Here is an 18,342-nt window from a genome sequence, read left to right on the forward strand (position 1 = left end):
AATGGGATGGATGAACAGTTTGTTTCAGACCAACTACTGATAATACTTTTATCCACTGAAGAAGATGCTGTCTGATTAGTGAAGTTATTGTTCTTCATTAGAAAGGGAAATTTTGTTTAGCATGGGTACTCTGGTGACACATTCATATTGGCAGAGAAATGATTTATGAATGTAATGTTACCAATACAGAACCGCCAAGAAATTAGCATATGTATTGTCTGTGCTGAATTGCATACTGGAAGAGTAATTCTATTTTATTGACAGGACAAGTGAGTAACAAATTCTGGACAAATTGTGATTAATCTGTATGCAAGATATGATCCGGGCAAGAATTTACTGTTATGTGCAGTAGACTGTGAAAAAAGTTACCGTGACTTAGTAATAGTACACGACAAACCGCCATCCCAAGTTGTTCCTACGTGTAAGGTTTGATGGTCCTGTATGCATCTGTATGCAAGATATGATCCAGACAAGGATTTACTGTTATGAGCAGCAGACCATGAAAAATAGGTCACAGTGACCTAATAATAGTATGCGACACACTGCCATGCCAAGTTGTTCCTACCTATGAGGTTTGATGGTCCTGCATGCAACTGTAAGCAAGATATGGTCTGAACAAGGATTTACTGTTATGTGCAGCAAACAGTAAAAAGTAGGTCACAGTGACCTAGTAATAGTACGTGACACACTGCCATTCCAAGTTGTTCCTACATGTGAGGTTTGATGGTCCTGCATGCATCTGTAAGCAAGATATGGTCTGGACAAGGATTTACTGTTATGTGCAGTAGACTGTGAAAAGTAGGTCACACTTACCTAGTAATAGTACGTGACACACCATCATGCCAGGTTGTTCCTACACGTGAGGTCTGATGGTCCTATATGCATCTGTATGCAAGATATGGTCCAGACAAGAAAAAGTTAACAGACTGATGTACTTACAGACAGACGGACGGACAGACGGATGGATGGGCAACGCCATACCATAATACGACCCATCATAGATGGGTGCATAAAAGCATTTTAAAATATGAGCAAGGGAGACAACTCACCTTCTCGTCTAGAGTGCTTAGTTCGGAAATGTCCGTGATACACAATCCGCAGAGTACTGCCACTGTGACATGCAACCACTTACCACACCACCCCAAAAAAAACCTACCCCCACCCTAACCATTTCTAAATATGATCAAGGGAGACAACTCACCTTCTTAGCAATGAACTCGTCTAGAGCACTCAGTTCGGAGATGTCCGTGATACACAGCTCCGCAGGGTACTGCCACTGTGACATGCCGGCCACATTCCAGTTGCGGATGATGGCTGGCGGCTCGCTTGCTTTCTGTCTGGCACGTGTGCGTTTCTTCTTCAATTTGCCATTCCGTTGTTTGAGCGGCTCGCCCCCCGGAACCACATGGTGCTCCTTCTTGTGTATGGGCGGAGTCACCGGGGAGTCTGGGGGCTCCACGCTTGGATACGGTGGTAGTACCGGTACACCAACTGCAAAAATATTGTTTTACCAATATACAAACTGAAAGTATATTTTTACTAATACACCAACTGAAAAATATTGTTTTACCAATATACCAACTGAAACTATATTTTTACTAATACACCAACTGAAAAATACTTTTTTTTTTACTAATACACCAACTTAAAAAACCTCATTTTTATAAATATGCCAACTAAAACTACATTTTTTGTAATACATTAATTAAAAAATATGTTATTTTTACCAATATACAAACTGAAAAAGTAATTTTTACCTATATACCAACTAAAAAAACCTTACTTTTACCAATACACCAACTGAAAAATATATTATTTTCCCCAATACTCCAACTGAAAAAACTTACTTTCACCAAAACATCAACCGAAATGTTTTTTTTTCTATTAAAGCAACTTTTATAAAAAAAAAATTACCGATACACAAACTTAATTTTTTTTTATTCTTACCATTTTGTTTTTACATTTTAAAGCTGCTAACCTTAGTTATCTGTACATGTATCAGGCAATGTAAAACAGTTTCAGTTATTTCAGCTTTTGTTTATACAGTTAACTAACAAACTACTTAAAACACTTTGCATAAATTATCAATTATGGCACATTTAACATGTCTTTGGTTATCCTGGTGTATCGCCTGGTGTATTGGCAGATAAACAGGGGGTGTGTGTGTGTGAGGGGTGTGTGATCATAAAGAACCCATGACCCCACCCCATCCATAAGTGTCCTTTTTAATCACCTTTTTTTTAAAACACATCATCTACACTATACAACACTAAACTGCCCTGAAAAGGTATCTCTGAGAATCCAGTTTTTTGAAAATAGTCTACATGTAATATAGCAGAAACATAGAATACACCACTTCACAGACCTATAAAACACTAAAAAAAATTCAAAACTTATCACAAATTGCTGAGAAATGGTTCCACAAACCTCGAACAGGACCAATTCTAGGACAAAACTTGTGCATAATCCCCATTACAGACACACATAAATAAACACACACATTCCTATCAAGGATGAAAATGTTTTCTAGACAAGCTGATTCACGTTTGGAAATGATCTCACTTTGTAAACACCAGCCAGTTAAAAACAAACACACACACACACACACGTGGGTTCGACAGTCTTACCAAATTAGATCTGGTGTAGTTTTATCAAATCAGAATCCAATAATCGGCTTTATACGAAGAACATCAACAAATGAAAGGCTGTAATTAGCTTGCAGCGATAATCACAAAAAGTGGTGGTGGTGGAGGAGGAAAAGGAGAGATAACAAGATTATGAAATTCTATTCATTAACCGATATATTACATATCCTACAATAATAAACTGATGTAAAAAAAAAAAAAAAAATTTGTTTAACGACACTGCTAGAGCACATTGATATATTAACCATCGGCTATTGGATGTCAAACATTTGGTAATTTTAACATATAGTCTTAGAGAGGAAACTTGCTACATTTTTTCATTAGTAGCAAGGGATCTTTTATATGCACCATCCCATAGACAGGATGGCACATACCACAGCCTTTGTAAACTGAAGTGAATGAAAAAGTTTGTATTGTTTAACAACACTACTAGAGCACACTGATTTATTAATCACTGGCTACTGGATGTCAAACACATTTTTCACACATAGTCTTAGAGAGTATACCCGCTACATTTTTTCATTAGTAGCAAGGGATCATTTATATGCACCATCCCATAGATAGGATAGCACATACCACGGCGTTTGATATACTAGTTGCAGTGCACTGGCTGGAACAAAAAATAGCCCAATGACAAGTGAAAGATGCTTGAGCACACTGTCCTGGGCACACACCTTACCTATCTTGGCTGTCTAAACTAAAAAAAAATTGTTTTTTTCTTCAAATATTTCTTAAAGGCAAACTGCCCCAAGTTCCTCCTCTTCTCTCTGGTTATGGGGCATACTGAGGTGCAGAGAAATGGTTAGAATGGGAAAATGTAAGTTACGTTTCTTATTTATCACCTCAGCATCTTGTTCCTTCTGCATCTAATAAAACAGGTCATCTTTGTCATTCACAAGTTCAGTTTGAAGATACTGTGAAACCTCTCTAAACTGGACACCCTTGATACCAAGACAAATGTCTGGTTTTAGGAGGGATCCGGTTTAGAGAGGTTAAGTTCTGTTCTGGTTTTCAAAAAGGGACTCTGTAATGTATCCGGTTTACAGAGGATCTGGTCTTGAGAGGTTTCACTGTAGTTATGTTATTATTGTCGTCACTAATGACACCTGACAGTGTTGGTAATCACCTAAACGTGTCCCGTCTGTACCATCCTTAATGGAGAATTAATTATATTACACACAACGTCGCAAGGACAATAACGTCTTTAGCCCACGCCGACTAAAACACCAAGGCCATTACAATCAATTAACCAATTTACATTTCTGCTGTTGTTTAATGATCAGTGTAGTGATTTTGACTTTCAAATTTAATACGTTTACGGAATATGGTGCAATACAGGTAATAATAATGTTCCAAGGCCATTTCAAAATAATTTAATTTGTAAACAGACACTTAAGGTTTATTCTGCAGTTATTAGCCGAGTTGAAATTTTTAAAAATATTTTTTCGTTTTTATGACAGTGTGTTTGTATTTTAGATGGATTTAAGTATATCATCAATGGTCCATCATTGCCAGTAAAACCATCATCATCACCACTAACATTAAAACCACCATCGTCATCACTAACGTCATCACAATCATCAATGTCTAGTGCTACTATCACAGACATTACCCCCACTAACATCATCAATCTATCATCACCACAAGCATCATCGCCAGCATAATCATCAACATTACCATCAGTGTTAGCATCATCATCACAATCACCATCACAAAGAACATTAACACCATCATCAACATTACCACTATCATCATGATCATCCTTCATTCATTTCAACTTATTTCCGTGCTTATGGGCACACACCTCAGCTATCTGGGCTGTCTGTTCAGAACAGTGGGTTACCTGTAGTTGTTAGTTATTAGTGAGAGAGAAGAGGGTGTAGTGGTCTTACAACTACCCACTGAGTCGTTAAAACTTGCTCTGTGTGGGAACTGGTACGGGGCTGCGAACCAAGTACCTACCACCCTTATATCCGATGGTTTAACCACGACATCACCAAGGCCATGTGATCATCCAAAGTGATCTGTCTTATATTATATGATCTAACACTAATTTAAAACCTTCTCTCTTGAACAAAGGGGTGATCCATAAAGTACATACACCAGGCTGGAAGGGCATTACATATGAAGAGACTGTAGGGTGTTGGTGGGGTGTTTACTGACAGAGTACTTGTACATACATCATGCTCTTAATTGTATCCAATGTATTTTTCAATGTGAATGATGTATATCCATACATGAGAGGGGTGTGTGTGTGTGTGTGTGTCTGTCTGTCTGTCGGTCGGTCTGTCTGTGTGTGTGTCTGTCTGTCTGTGTCTGTGTGTGTATGCGTGCATGTGTGTGTGTGTGTGTATGTGTACGTGTACGTGTGTGTGTAATGATCAAATGTAAAAAAAAAAAAGAACATCAGGGAGGGTGGTTAGAAAATCCCAAATTTTGTGCATATATACTTTATGGATGGCCCCTGCCTCCAAACATTCCCCCCTCCCCCCTAAAGTAAGAGAACACTGAATATTTTTTTTTAAAAACAACATACGGTCTTGAGGTCGTTTCTGTGGTGATGACCTGGATGGGGATCCACTTTCTTCCATTTCCTCATCGCTATCTTTTTTCCTTCGACCTACAATCAAACCAAACAGATCATCAGAATGTAAAACTTTTAACTGTATCTTGAAAACTGTTTGATACAAATAAGAGTAATAAATACATGCATATACATTGAGCTGTCGATTGACTGAAATAGCAGCTTATTTAACTACTAATGGATGAGATATTTGTAATAAATACATGCATATACATTGAGCTATCGACTGACTGAAATAGCAGCTTATTTAACTACTAATGGATGAGATATTTGTAATCATCTATGAGTAAAAGTAACCATTTACACTCAATAAAATTAATTAAGGGCCAGTAGACTTTTGATAATTCTTTGTTAGTGTCATAGTCACTTCCAACTAAGACATTACACTATAAGAAAGTTCTATAGGTTATATCATACCAAATACATTTCTATAACCAACACTGCTTACATGTACATGTGTGTAGTTAAAAATATCATATACAATAAATGTATATCAATCTAACTATGACCCATAAATATGAATACTACAACACCTCCCCAAAAGTATTAACCAAAGAAAAGTGGACTCTTTCACGGCTCCTTTTCGATATAATGAGATATTTTAAAGAAAATCCTAAATATACATAAATTACATTCTTTTGTCGTTATCGTAACCCACCTTCTATTTTGCCGTAATTTTCTGTATGAAATAGATACCACATACATGCATTTAATGTACAACTTCTAATCGTAAACATAAAGTTACGGGACAGAATTTACAAAGCCTGTTTATGTCTTATATGTGTGTAACTACATACATTTACAATGCTTAAACACCAGTCTCCAAAACAATGAAGAGTACAACAGATGTACAAAAAATAATAAAATTCTAAGTAACACCATTGACACACCCAAACTCCAAATGTGCTTCAATGTGTACTGAGTATGGTTACTTCCATTTGTTGCTACGTACACCAAATTCAGTTACAAAGCTCTCCCAGCCCTTTTCACATCCATACACATGTATGTGGAAGTTGGAATTTACTTCCAATTCTGTTCCGTTGTATTTTTGGTGAGTCAACAGTAAATGACAGAAAAGCAGTTTGATTTGTTTTGTTATGGCGTCACCTCATATGAAAGTAGTAATAATACAGTCCCAGACTTTATATTAAGACAACGGAACCCTCCTGTTCTATCATATCTACGCATGCCAGTTTGGTTCACTGGGCTTTGATATGCTTTTAAGGCTGGTGTGTCAACGGGTACCCTCATGGAATCCACTTCCAGGTCAAAGCACATTCAGGAAAGCTAATTTGGTGTGTTAAGGGCACAAGAAACTGTAGGTTTCAACCAGATTTACTGGACAATATTAATAGGGTGGGCAGAGGTGGGGGTTATACATGTATTTATGTATCTTCAAAAAAATTAAACTGAAAAATAAAATCATGGCAAAAATAGTAGCCATTCATTTATTATTGAGTCTATACTTGTATCATGCATAGCCACAATATTTGTTTAAAGGTTGGCTTGAATTCAATCTAAAACAATAATATATTGATGTACGTGCAACTTTGCTATAAACTGTAAAATACAGAAAAACAACAAGTCTGAAAGTTAATAATGTTATTAACAAACACTATTAGATTAAGTTACACTCACTATTCAGAGAACAAAATGAGGGAAGTAATAATAAGAACTAGGTTCAAAAAAAAACATGAACGTCACATAAAGATAATGGAAATCTTCCATATAGCAAATAAAATCTTTAATGACTCTCGACTTCAAACAATTCCAACACTTCATCTATCTTTAACACACTAAAATCATGATGCAATAAACTCATGGTTTACACAAAAAACAGAAAAAAATAAAAAACTGAAAAAAAAAGAGAAGATTTTTTAAAATACATGTACTGTTGATGTACATGTATGTCAACATGCTTGTGCATATCAAATATCAGCTCATTTGCTATTTGAAAGAAGGAACACCCAAATTCAAAATCGATAACAAGGGCAACAAATACATCATATCAGTATGCATAAACTACATGCGTCATACCACATTCTTCAAGGACTAGAAACAGAAAAAATAGAGAGAAAAGCGGAACAAATTATTAAAAGAAGGAATGGGAGATTAAAAGAGCATTTTCATTATTAATTTGAAAATAATTATTTTATACCATGGTTGGAAATGGTCATACACAATCAAACTATCAATATTATGCATTATTACTTTTTCCTCTACTCCTTCCTTCCCATTTCTTTTCTCAGCCCTCTACAATAAATTTTCCATCATGGAACCAAATGGTGCCTACTTCTATTTTTTATACAGATAGTTTCAACTGTTTTAGTCATCAAATGATAAAAATGGTCGCTTATGTGACCAAAACGGTTACAATATAGAAAAAACTGTTTATCCCTTTTAAACTCTTTTCTCTTTCTTCTGATAACTACTACTATGTTTCAACTTATTTTTCTGTCCAACTCCACGTCTCAGTCTTTGCTTTAGTCACACAGGCAGGCACCTACATGTATCTCTTGTGGCCATTATATATGCACCTTTCACATGTTCAGGAAAGTATTAGCACTAATGGCACTAGTGGTTGGTGGCCCCATTGGAATATTTCTCATTCCAAGCAGTGCTCCACAACTGGTGTAACAAAGGCCGTGGTATGTACTATCCTGTCTGTGAGACGATACATATAGAAGATCCCTTGCTGCAAATCAAAAAGAGTAACCTATGAAGTGGCGACAGCAGGTTTCCCTCTCTATATCTGTGTGGTCCTTAACCATATGTCTGATGCCATATAACCATAAATAAAATGTGTTGAGTGCATCGTTAAATAAAACATTTCCTTTCTTCCCTCATGGCACTAGTGATCAATTGTGTATGATGAATACTAAATCTATAGCTAGATAAGCACCTGCAAGCACTCTCAAGCGCTTGCCCTCCTGAACGTGCTACTCATATTCCACACCAGTCATGATTTAGACTTTGGTGGTTATTTCTTATGATTGTTAAAAGGCACTTATAACCACTTATTTATTTTAATTTCATTTATTTGTTTATTTTATTTAATGACACCACTAGAGCACATTCATTAATTAATCATCGGCTATTGGATGTCAAACATTTAGTAACACTAACATACAGTCTTAGAGAGGAAACCCGCTACATTTTTCCATTAATAGCATGGGATCTTTTATATGCACTTTTTTACAGACAGGAAAGCACATACCACTGCATTTGACCAGCTGTGGTGTACTGGTCTGAATGAGAAAAAACCCTAATCATTTAAATGGTTCCACCGTGGTTCGATCCTGAGATGAAGCACCTCAGGCGAGCACTCAACCAACTGAGATAAATCCTGCCCCACATTTTAATTTGATTTCATATTTCATATCCCAATAAGATTTAAGCATTCTCCTAGGCAAACCAATTTTTGTTTTGTCCCTATTATTGAAGAATAACCAATATTATTTATTATAAAAATCCAAACCACAGTGTGTTATATATGTCAATGAGAACATCGTACCAAGCATATATCATTCTTAATGTATATATCATTCTATATATCACAGTGGGTGCTTGGTAGTATGTCTGTGAAAGAAGGTTGGGATAAGATTCAACAAAGAGGGGACAGGTTATCATCAACAGAGCTCTGTAGTATTGCCGCACACTATTGGATGATCATTCCAAAGTATATTATCATTGCAGGCTATTGGCTGATCATTCCAAGATATAGTATCATTGCAGGCTATTGGCTGATCATTCCAAGGTGTAAAAACATTGCACGCCATTGGCTGATCATTCCAAGCTATAGTATCATTGCAGGTTATTGGCTGATCATTCCAAGGTGTAATAATATTGCACACCATTGGCTGATCATTCCAAGATATAGTATCATTGCAGGCTATTGGCTGATCATTCCAAGGTGTAATAACATTGCACACCATTGGCTGATCATTCCAAGATATAGTATCATTGCAGGCTATTGGCTGATCATTCCAAGGTGTAATAACATTGCACGCCATTGGCCGATCATTCCAAGATATAGTATCATTGCAGGGTATTGGCTGATCATTCCAAGGTGTAATAACATTGCACGCCATTGGCTGATCATTCCAAAATATAGTATCACTGCACGCTATTGGCTGATCATTCTGGGATGCTACTTACTTCTATGTCGAAACCGCCGCAATGAACTGCGGGTGTGTCGAATAAAGTTGTATGATGGCACACATCCTTTGGCATCTTTAAAACCAAATGAATGTAAGCATGGAGTCATTTAATTATTTAAAAAAGATAATAATAAAGTATCATTTTAAAAAAAGTGGTCAATGGACAAAAAAAATTGGTAAGCTTTAAAGGGTATTAAAAAGTTGAAGGTTCCTATGAGCATTTTGTTAAAGAAGGGCAGAAAACGTTTTTGGATGGTGCTAAAATATAGGTTTACTGGAATTTTTCTTTTATTTCAAATCTGTGTTTATATGCACAAAAAAAAGCCAACTACATGTACATGTATATGTAAGTATAACTAAAAATATTAGTAGAATCATAGTAATTGTTTTAAATCAAGCAACAATAAATCAACATATTCCTAGTCAGTAATCACTTTTAAGTCAATTTATTTTAAATAAATTAATAAATCCTCATTATTTTATGATGGGGAAGCAACTCTAATTATATGTTTCACAACACTATTGTTAACTGTGATACACTGTGGTAAAGGATTGCTTTATCACTAAGCACATATTTAAGCTATGGTTATTTAGGTGTATTTAACATATGGTAATTGTTAAAGTTTGTTTAATAACACCATGACACCACTAGAGCATACTGATTTATTAATCATCGACTATTGGATATCAAATTTTTTTAAATTCTGAGATATTGTCTTAGAGAGGAAACCTGCTACATTTTCCATTAGTAGCAAGGGATCTTTTATATGCACCATCCCACAGACAGGATAACACATACCACAGCCTTTGATGTCAATGTGTACAAAGTCATGGTGCACTGGCTGGAATGAGAAATAACCCAATGGGCCCACCGACGTGGATTGATCCCAAACCGACTGCACATCAAGTGAGCGCTTTACCACTATACACAATGTAGTTACATCACACCCCATATGGTATAGACAGTAACAGAAGAAACCCAATGCCACCACATAGACTATTCCTACTGAATAGCAGCAAGGTATCTTTCATATGCAGCCTTTGATAGGTCAGTCATGGGGCAGGGGTTGAAATGGAAAACTGAAATGAGTGTTGTATTTGTTAAGTGATAAAGTTTGTTTTGTTTAACAACATCACTAGAGTACACTGATTTATGAATCATTGGCTGTTGAATGTCAAAACATATGGTAATTGTGACTTAGTCTTATAGAAAAACCCACATTTCGGTAGTAAGGGATCTTTTATATGCACCAGCCATCAGACAGGACAGCACATACCATGGCCTTGGAAATACCAGTCATGGTGCACTGACTGGATTGAGAAATAGCCTGATGGGCTAACTGATGGGGATCGATCCCAGACTGACCATGCATTAGGCAAGCGATTTACTACTGGGCTATGTACTCCCTCCTTATTAAATCATAAGCTGTTCAAAGGAAGGAAATGTTTTGATTTAACGACGCACTCAACACATTTTATTTATGGTTATATGACGTCAGGCATATGGTTAAGGACAACACATATATTGAGAGAGGAAACCCACTGTCACCACTTCATGGGCTACTCTTTTCGATTAGCAGCAAGGGCTTTTTTATATGCACCATCCAACAGACAGTATAGTACATACCACGGCCTTTGTTACACCAGTTGTGGAGCACTGGCTGGAACAAGAAACAGCCCAATGGATCCACCGACGGGGATCGATCCTGGACTGACCGCATATCAAACGAACGTTTTACCACTGGGCTACGTCCCGGCCTCTGTTTATAATGTCAGTTAGGTTTATCAATATAATTGATGGCATCGGGGCGGGATCTATCTCAGTGATTACAGTACATGCCTGGGGTGCTTCGGTCAAAGGATCAAATCTCCTTGGTGGACCCATTCTCTGACTGGATTTTTTCTGCTCCACAACTGGTATAATTAGCAACGGTCAAAGCATATGGGAAAGTGCATACAAAAGATCCTATGAAAAAATTAAGTGGGTTTCCTCTCTAAGACTACATGTCAGAATTACCAAATGCCTGACATCCCATAACCGATGATTAATTAATCAATGTGCTCTAGTGTTGTCGTTAAATGAAACAAACAATAAAGGATTATCCAGCAATAAAGGAAAGGAAATAATATATATATATATTATTTTTTTTATGATACCTCAGTACATTTAAAACTACATCTGTGTGGGTCTAACATGGTTATTTTTTATGATACCTCAGTACATTTAAAACTACATCTGTGTGGGTCTAACATGGTTGTTTTTTATGATACCTCAGTACATTTAAAACTACATCTGTGTGGGTCTAACATGGTTATTTTGACACTTGATTGAAAAAAACAAAATCCCATGATACAAGCTATTCCTAACCAAAGAAAAAGCTAGGATTATTTTATTTGCACTTTCTCTTAGACAAAACCCCAAGACCATTGAGTATGATCGATCCTATGCAGTGGCATTGTGTGGGTTGCCAGCGTCTGGAGCAAGGCAAGTATTGCGCCCCCTACCCAGTGGACCGTCAGCACTCCCGGAGTCCCTTCCACCAGTTCAGAATTTTGCGCCCAGGGTAACCGCCCTGGTGGCCCTGCCCACGCTACGCCACTGATCCTATGACCTATCATACCTCAAGCAAGTGCTCTACCAGCGAGCTGACATTACAGCTAATTTATTAAGAAGCCTTCACTTATAGTCTGAAATAGCATACATGTGGTATAACAGTTATTAAGAAGCTAAATCATGCATCAGTTTAAGTAGATCTAAACTACATGTACAGATATTGTAGTTCTATGTCAAATACAACTAACAAATGGTAGAACATTTTAATTCATCTCTTTGGGGTTTTTTGGTTAAAAATATCAGGTCTAGGTTATACAACTAAATGACAATATAAATGTAAAAATGCCTACTAAAATTGTTACATACAACTACAAAATGCCAGAGAAATCAACTCCTTTTTTTTTAATAAAAAGTATTAGGTCTAGGTTAGATATCTACAATGTATACAAGTAACCAAATATGAAAAATCCAACTAAAATTTATTAATCTATTTTCCAAAATTACACCTCAGTGTAACTATAGCTTATATTAAAACTATATTTAAGCATCAGGAGATAGAATGTAAATAATGTGTCATGATAATTATATTAGTTCATATCTAACATTCATTGATAGCAATAATTATAGATACCTAGTGTGATATATTAATATGTGTTATATAAGTTTGTATTCAACACTGACCTATAACAGCACCTCACAGATATCTAGTGTGATATATTAATATGTGATATATAAGTTTGTATCTAACACTGACCTATAACAGCACCTCACAGATATCTAGTGTGATATATTAATATGTGATATATAAGTTTGTATCTAACACTGACCTATAACAGCACCTCACAGATATCTAGTGTGATATATTAATATATGATATATTAGTCCGTATCTAACACTGACCTATAACAACACCTCACTGGTATCTAGTGTGATATATTAATATGTGAAATATAATTTTGTATCTAACACTGACCTATAACAATACCTCACAGATATCTTGTGATGTATTAATATGTGATATATTAGTGTATATCTAACACTGACCTATAACAGCACCTCACAGGTATCTAGTGTGATATATTAATATGTGATATATTAGTTTGTATCTAACACTGACCTATAACAGCAACTCACAGGTATCTAGTGTGATATATTAATATGTGATATACAAGTTTGTATCTAACACTGAACTATAACAGCAACTCACAGATATCTGGTGTGATATATTATTATGTGATATATTAGTTCGTATCTAACACTGACCTATAACAGCACCTCACAGGTATCTAGTGTGATATATTAATATGTGCTATATTAGTCTGTATCTAACACTGACCTATAACAACACTCTTGAAGTGTTTCATGGCGTGTCCGAATGCACTACGATGTTGACCCTCTGGCGGAATGTTCACCGTGCTGTCCGACGACTGGCGAGTTAGCCGATCCCGACTCTTCGACACGGCGTCCTCGATGGCTTGTATCTTGTCCGGACTCGGGAACACATGGTCCAAATTCTCAGGTGTGGCCGGTTGCGAGTCCTAGATAATAACAAGCATTCTGAGAGGACTGCTAAATCAATACATATCCCCTACTGAGCCCCACGAAGTTCAAGGGCCATAACTCTGCTGAAAATGGTTCAATTCCATTTGTGACAGAGTTATGGACCTTGAATAAATTCCCATGAAAGTCAAACTTGATCTAGTCGTTACTGTCAAAATTAGTAAATCTCCATAAAAGTCAAACTTGATCTAGTCATATCTCTGTCAAAATGAGTAAATCTCCATAAAGTCAAACTTGATTCAGTCATATCTCTGTCAAAATTAGTAAATCTCCATAAAAGTCAAACTTGATTGGTCATATCTCTGTCAAAATGAGTAAATCTCCACGAAGGTCAAACTTGATCTGTAGCTCTACATGATGAAGTTAAACACAAAATTCCAGCTCAATATCTTGATGCATTAAACAAAAATAAGTCTGAAAACTATAATAGTATGCATTGAACAGATAGACAAGATGGACAAATGAAAGGACAGACAGTCTGAGACAAAACCTATAACCTCTTCTGCTTGAACTGGTTGAGGACTAATAATAAGGAATGGAAATCAGTGTCTGACACCTCAGCACATTTTAAACTGCAGCTATTGGGCAGGGATTGAGCACCAAGCCTCTGTCCCAAGTCTTAACAGGAAGTACTGCAGTGGTAAAGTGCATGCCTGATGCATGGTCAGTTTAGGATCAATCCCCATCAGTGAACCCATTGGGTTTTTTTTCCCCCAGCCAGTGCACCACAACTGGTATATGAAAGGCCATGGTATGTGCTTTCCTGTGTGTGGGATGGTGCATATAAAAAATCCCTTGCTACTATGGAAAAATGTAGTGGTTTTCTTCTCTAAAACTATACTCTTCAAAAAAAGTAGGGGAACCTGAAATATTAATATCAACTATTAGACCGAACATACGTTTTGACCACAGACATCCTAGTAAAGAACGTTCAGGTGTGTTTATCAACACACCGAAACACATTCCATAGTTTGCACATGCATCACGCAGTTGCCCCATACACGTGCGTGGGGTGTCATTCTTGATTTTGACAATTTCCAGGAAGGTCGATTAATCACTGTGGAACATTATTTCTGTCAATCTTTTTCATTCTGTTGATCATACAGTAGTTATTGTTTTGTTTTTAGTCATTTTTATTGTTTGAATTTGCAATTTACTGATAAAAAAAAAATGTCAACTTTCAAATTTCACTTCTGACCCCAATCGTCCTTCAAGATCTTTGGAGGTCATAAAACTACTGTAATACTGAACTACCGGTTGTAATGTTTGCCCAATTAATTCACTATTATCATATAACCATTCCCCACAGCTAATATACCTTACAATTTTGGCATTCTTATTAGAGTTCCCCTACTTTTTTTGAAGAGTATATAATATTACATGTATATCAAAATTACCAAATGTTTGACATCCAATAGCCGATGATTAATAAATCAATGTGCTTTAGTGGAGTTGTTAAACAAAACAAACTTTTTAACCTTCGCAACTAATCCCAAACATGTGCAACAAGCACAAACTCAGAACAAAGCTTGGAATACTTGTTTAGTGAATCTTTTTTATGCACTTTTCCATAGACAGCACAGTACATACCATGGCCTTTGGTATACTAGTCCTGGGGCACTGGTAAAAACATTTGTAATGACATACAAATAACAATATTGTAGGTTAATTAAGAAAATATAATTATATTTAGTGAAACAGAAAAGTAAAATACTATATGTACAAAATAACATTATATACTGGACCACAATCATAAAAAACCGTTCTACAATTTAACGTAGAAGATACTACATACATAAACACATCTGAAATGGACAAGAATATCCTGAATTTAATCTAAACCTACAGTATAAAATTAGGATATTAATAATTATATATTGTGATGGAAATATTAAATGCAGTAAAACCTGTCTAAACCGGACCCTGAAAAGACCAGAATCCTGTCAAAACCAGCCAAGTTTCATGGTGCAGAATTTTCTAAATTCTAAAATGCAATCCTCTAAACACTGGATCCTGCCTACATGTACATGTATATCGAATAAATATTAGGTTCGCAGTGTAATCCGGTTTAGACAGTTTTCAGTGTATCTGTTTAACAGTTCAGGGCCCCGTTCCACAAAGCGATCTTAGCCCTAAGATCACCTTAAGTGCATAACTACCTTATGTACTTAAAGTGATCATAGCACTACGATTGCTAGGTGGAAGAGGGCCCTGGGAAAACACAGCTTACCAGGATGCAAATTATAAAACATACTACAGTTTATATTCTAATAAATACCAAATACCCGGTACAGAATATGTACAATGTATGTGGGATTTGTTCTGTGAAACTTTCTGTATATAAATTGTCAAATATAATTTATGCATAAATACTGAACAAATGAAACACAATGTGAAATATACATGTAATCTGAGGTTTTTTCTGTGAAATAAACTTCAGATACATTTTTAAATTAAAACAAAATAATAAAAAAAAATTAATTAAAATTATTAAATTTAAAATAAATAAAAATATATAAAACATAATATTATATTCTAATAGAATCTAATTACTGATACAGATGATTATGGATAGGATATTAATTATATACAAAGCATGTGACCACAAGCAGAGGTTAATATGCACAGATACATGTAAGTGTTAAAAGTATTCATTCCAAATTACCTCCCTTAACAATGCTTCATGCATAACACAATTAAAACATGCAACATATTTCAGTATCGATCACAAAAACATATTTGTGTACTTTTTAGTAAATTAAATGAAAGAAAAATTATTTAGTACTTTTTAGTCACTAATTAACTGATTCAAAGTATATTTCAGTGTGTACAACAAGTGTAATGTTTTAGTAATAAAATAAATAACTCAACTTCCACTGATGCAATTCGAACCATGAACCCCTCTGAGCAATTACTAACTGATGCTGCATTTTCAGCCAAATGAAAAAGCACAAAAAACAAACAAAACAAAACAAAACAAAACAAACATTCTGAGAGTACTGCTAAAGCAACGTGCATGTACCCTACCAGACCCAACACATTTTCTTACCTTCTTTCGGTAAATATTGATGGCCATTTAATATGCCAAAACACACTAATGCACAAAAATACAGGCTATGCAAAAACATTCAGCATGTAAATATTTATGGTGAGCATAACACATATGGTATGGTATGCAAAAACATAGTGTATGCAAAAACATATGGTTTGCAAAAACGTGTTTAAGCCAGGGGTGATAAGGAGCCATGACAAAACAAGACTATTTAATAAGGGATAAAATCAAAGTGCTGTCTTATTCATGAACAAAGCCATACAAGCAGGGCATACAAGAAGCAACTGGTACCACCGCAACAACTTTAAAAACGATAGCTTGAATATCTTAAAAACATTTCATACAAAACAGGACAACAGAACACAACTGCTTCTGCGTCACTAAGTCTGAAATTGACAGTATGTGTAAAAACATATCATATTAAGCAAGCTGCAACAGAACAAACACAGGTGCTATCGCCTCACCAAGTCTGAAAATGATGGTATGTGTAAAAACTTATGATATCAAGCAGGCTGCAACAGAACAAACACAGATGCTACTGCCTCACCAAGTTTGAAAATGACAGTATGTGTAAAAACATATGATATCAAGCAGGCTGCAACAGAACAAACACAGGTGCTACCGCCTCACCAAGTCTGAAAATGACAGTATGTGTAAAAACATATGATATCAAGCAGGCTGCAACAGAACAAACACAGGTGCTACCGCCTCACCAAGTCTGAAAATGACAGTATGTGTAAAAACATATGATATCAAGAGGCTGCAACAGAACAAACACAGGTGCTACCGCCTCACCAAGTCTGAAAATGACAGTATGTGTAAAAACATGATATCAAGCAGGCTGCAACAGAACAAACACAGGTGCTACCGCCTCACCAAGTCTGAAAATGACAGTATGTGTAAAAACATATGATATCAAGCAGGCTGCAACAGAACAAACACAGGTGCTACCACCTCACCAAGTCTGAAAATGACAGTATGTGTAAAAACATATGATATCAAGCAGGCTGCAACAGAACAAACACAAGTGCTACCGCCTCACCAAGTTTGAAAATGACGGTATGTGTAAAAACGTATGATATCAAGCAGGCTGCAACAGAACAAACACAGCTGCTACCGCCTCACCAAGTCTGAAAATGACAGTATGTGTAAAAACATGATATCAAGCAGGCTGCAACAGAACAAACACAGGTGCTACCGCCTCACCAAGTCTGAAAATGACAGTATGTGTAAAAACATATGATATCAAGCAGGCTGCAACAGAACAAACACAAGTGCTACCGCCTCACCAAGTTTGAAAATGACGGTATGTGTAAAAACGTATGATATGAAGCAAGCTGCAACAGGACAAACACAGGTGCTAATACCTCACCAAGTTTGAAAATGACGGTATGTGTAAAAACGTATGATATTAAGCAAGCTGCAACAGAACAAACACAGGTGCTACTGCCTCACCAAGTCTGAAAATGACAGTATGTGTAAAAACATATGATATTAAGCAAGCTGCAACAGAACAAACACAGGTGCTACCGCCTCACCAAGTTTGAAAAACACATGACACATGGCAGAGTTTGATGGCAGTAACAAACAATGAACAGAAAATGTTACCAACTGGCACCTCACCAAGTCTAAACATTTAGAGCACATTAACATGGAATATGAAGCAGGGTGTCAAGTGTGGTGGCAGAACAAATACCAACCAACAGTATAACCAACCAACAGAAAACATGACAAGAATCATACTTCCATTTCACAACCCAATGTTAGTTCTTCCATTTCACAACCCA

At 36.1% G+C, this 18,342-nt stretch overlaps 1 protein-coding gene across 8 annotated transcripts in view; it reads right to left on the reverse strand.

Moving 5' to 3' along the window:
- The window catches only part of LOC121381958 (unconventional myosin-IXAa-like), a 178,119-nt gene that overhangs the window by 34,198 nt on the left and 125,579 nt on the right, over positions 1–18,342 (reverse strand). For 7 of the 8 annotated variants that reach the window (XM_041511421.1, XM_041511412.1, XM_041511395.1 and 4 more), the window contains 4 exons: positions 13,280–13,481; positions 7,267–7,281; positions 5,182–5,265; positions 1,202–1,491 (listed from right to left, as the gene is read on the reverse strand). In XM_041511421.1, the coding sequence (XP_041367355.1) occupies positions 1,202–1,491; positions 5,182–5,265; positions 7,267–7,281; positions 13,280–13,481 (591 nt within the window). The remainder of the gene's footprint in view (positions 1–1,201; positions 1,492–5,181; positions 5,266–7,266; positions 7,282–13,279; positions 13,482–18,342) is intronic. The other variant, XM_041511404.1, reaches the window with a different exon arrangement.

The sequence above is a fragment of the Gigantopelta aegis genome, chromosome 2 (genome assembly GCF_016097555.1).
Source record: "Gigantopelta aegis isolate Gae_Host chromosome 2, Gae_host_genome, whole genome shotgun sequence".
Lineage (NCBI taxonomy): Eukaryota > Metazoa > Mollusca > Gastropoda > Neomphalida > Peltospiridae > Gigantopelta > Gigantopelta aegis.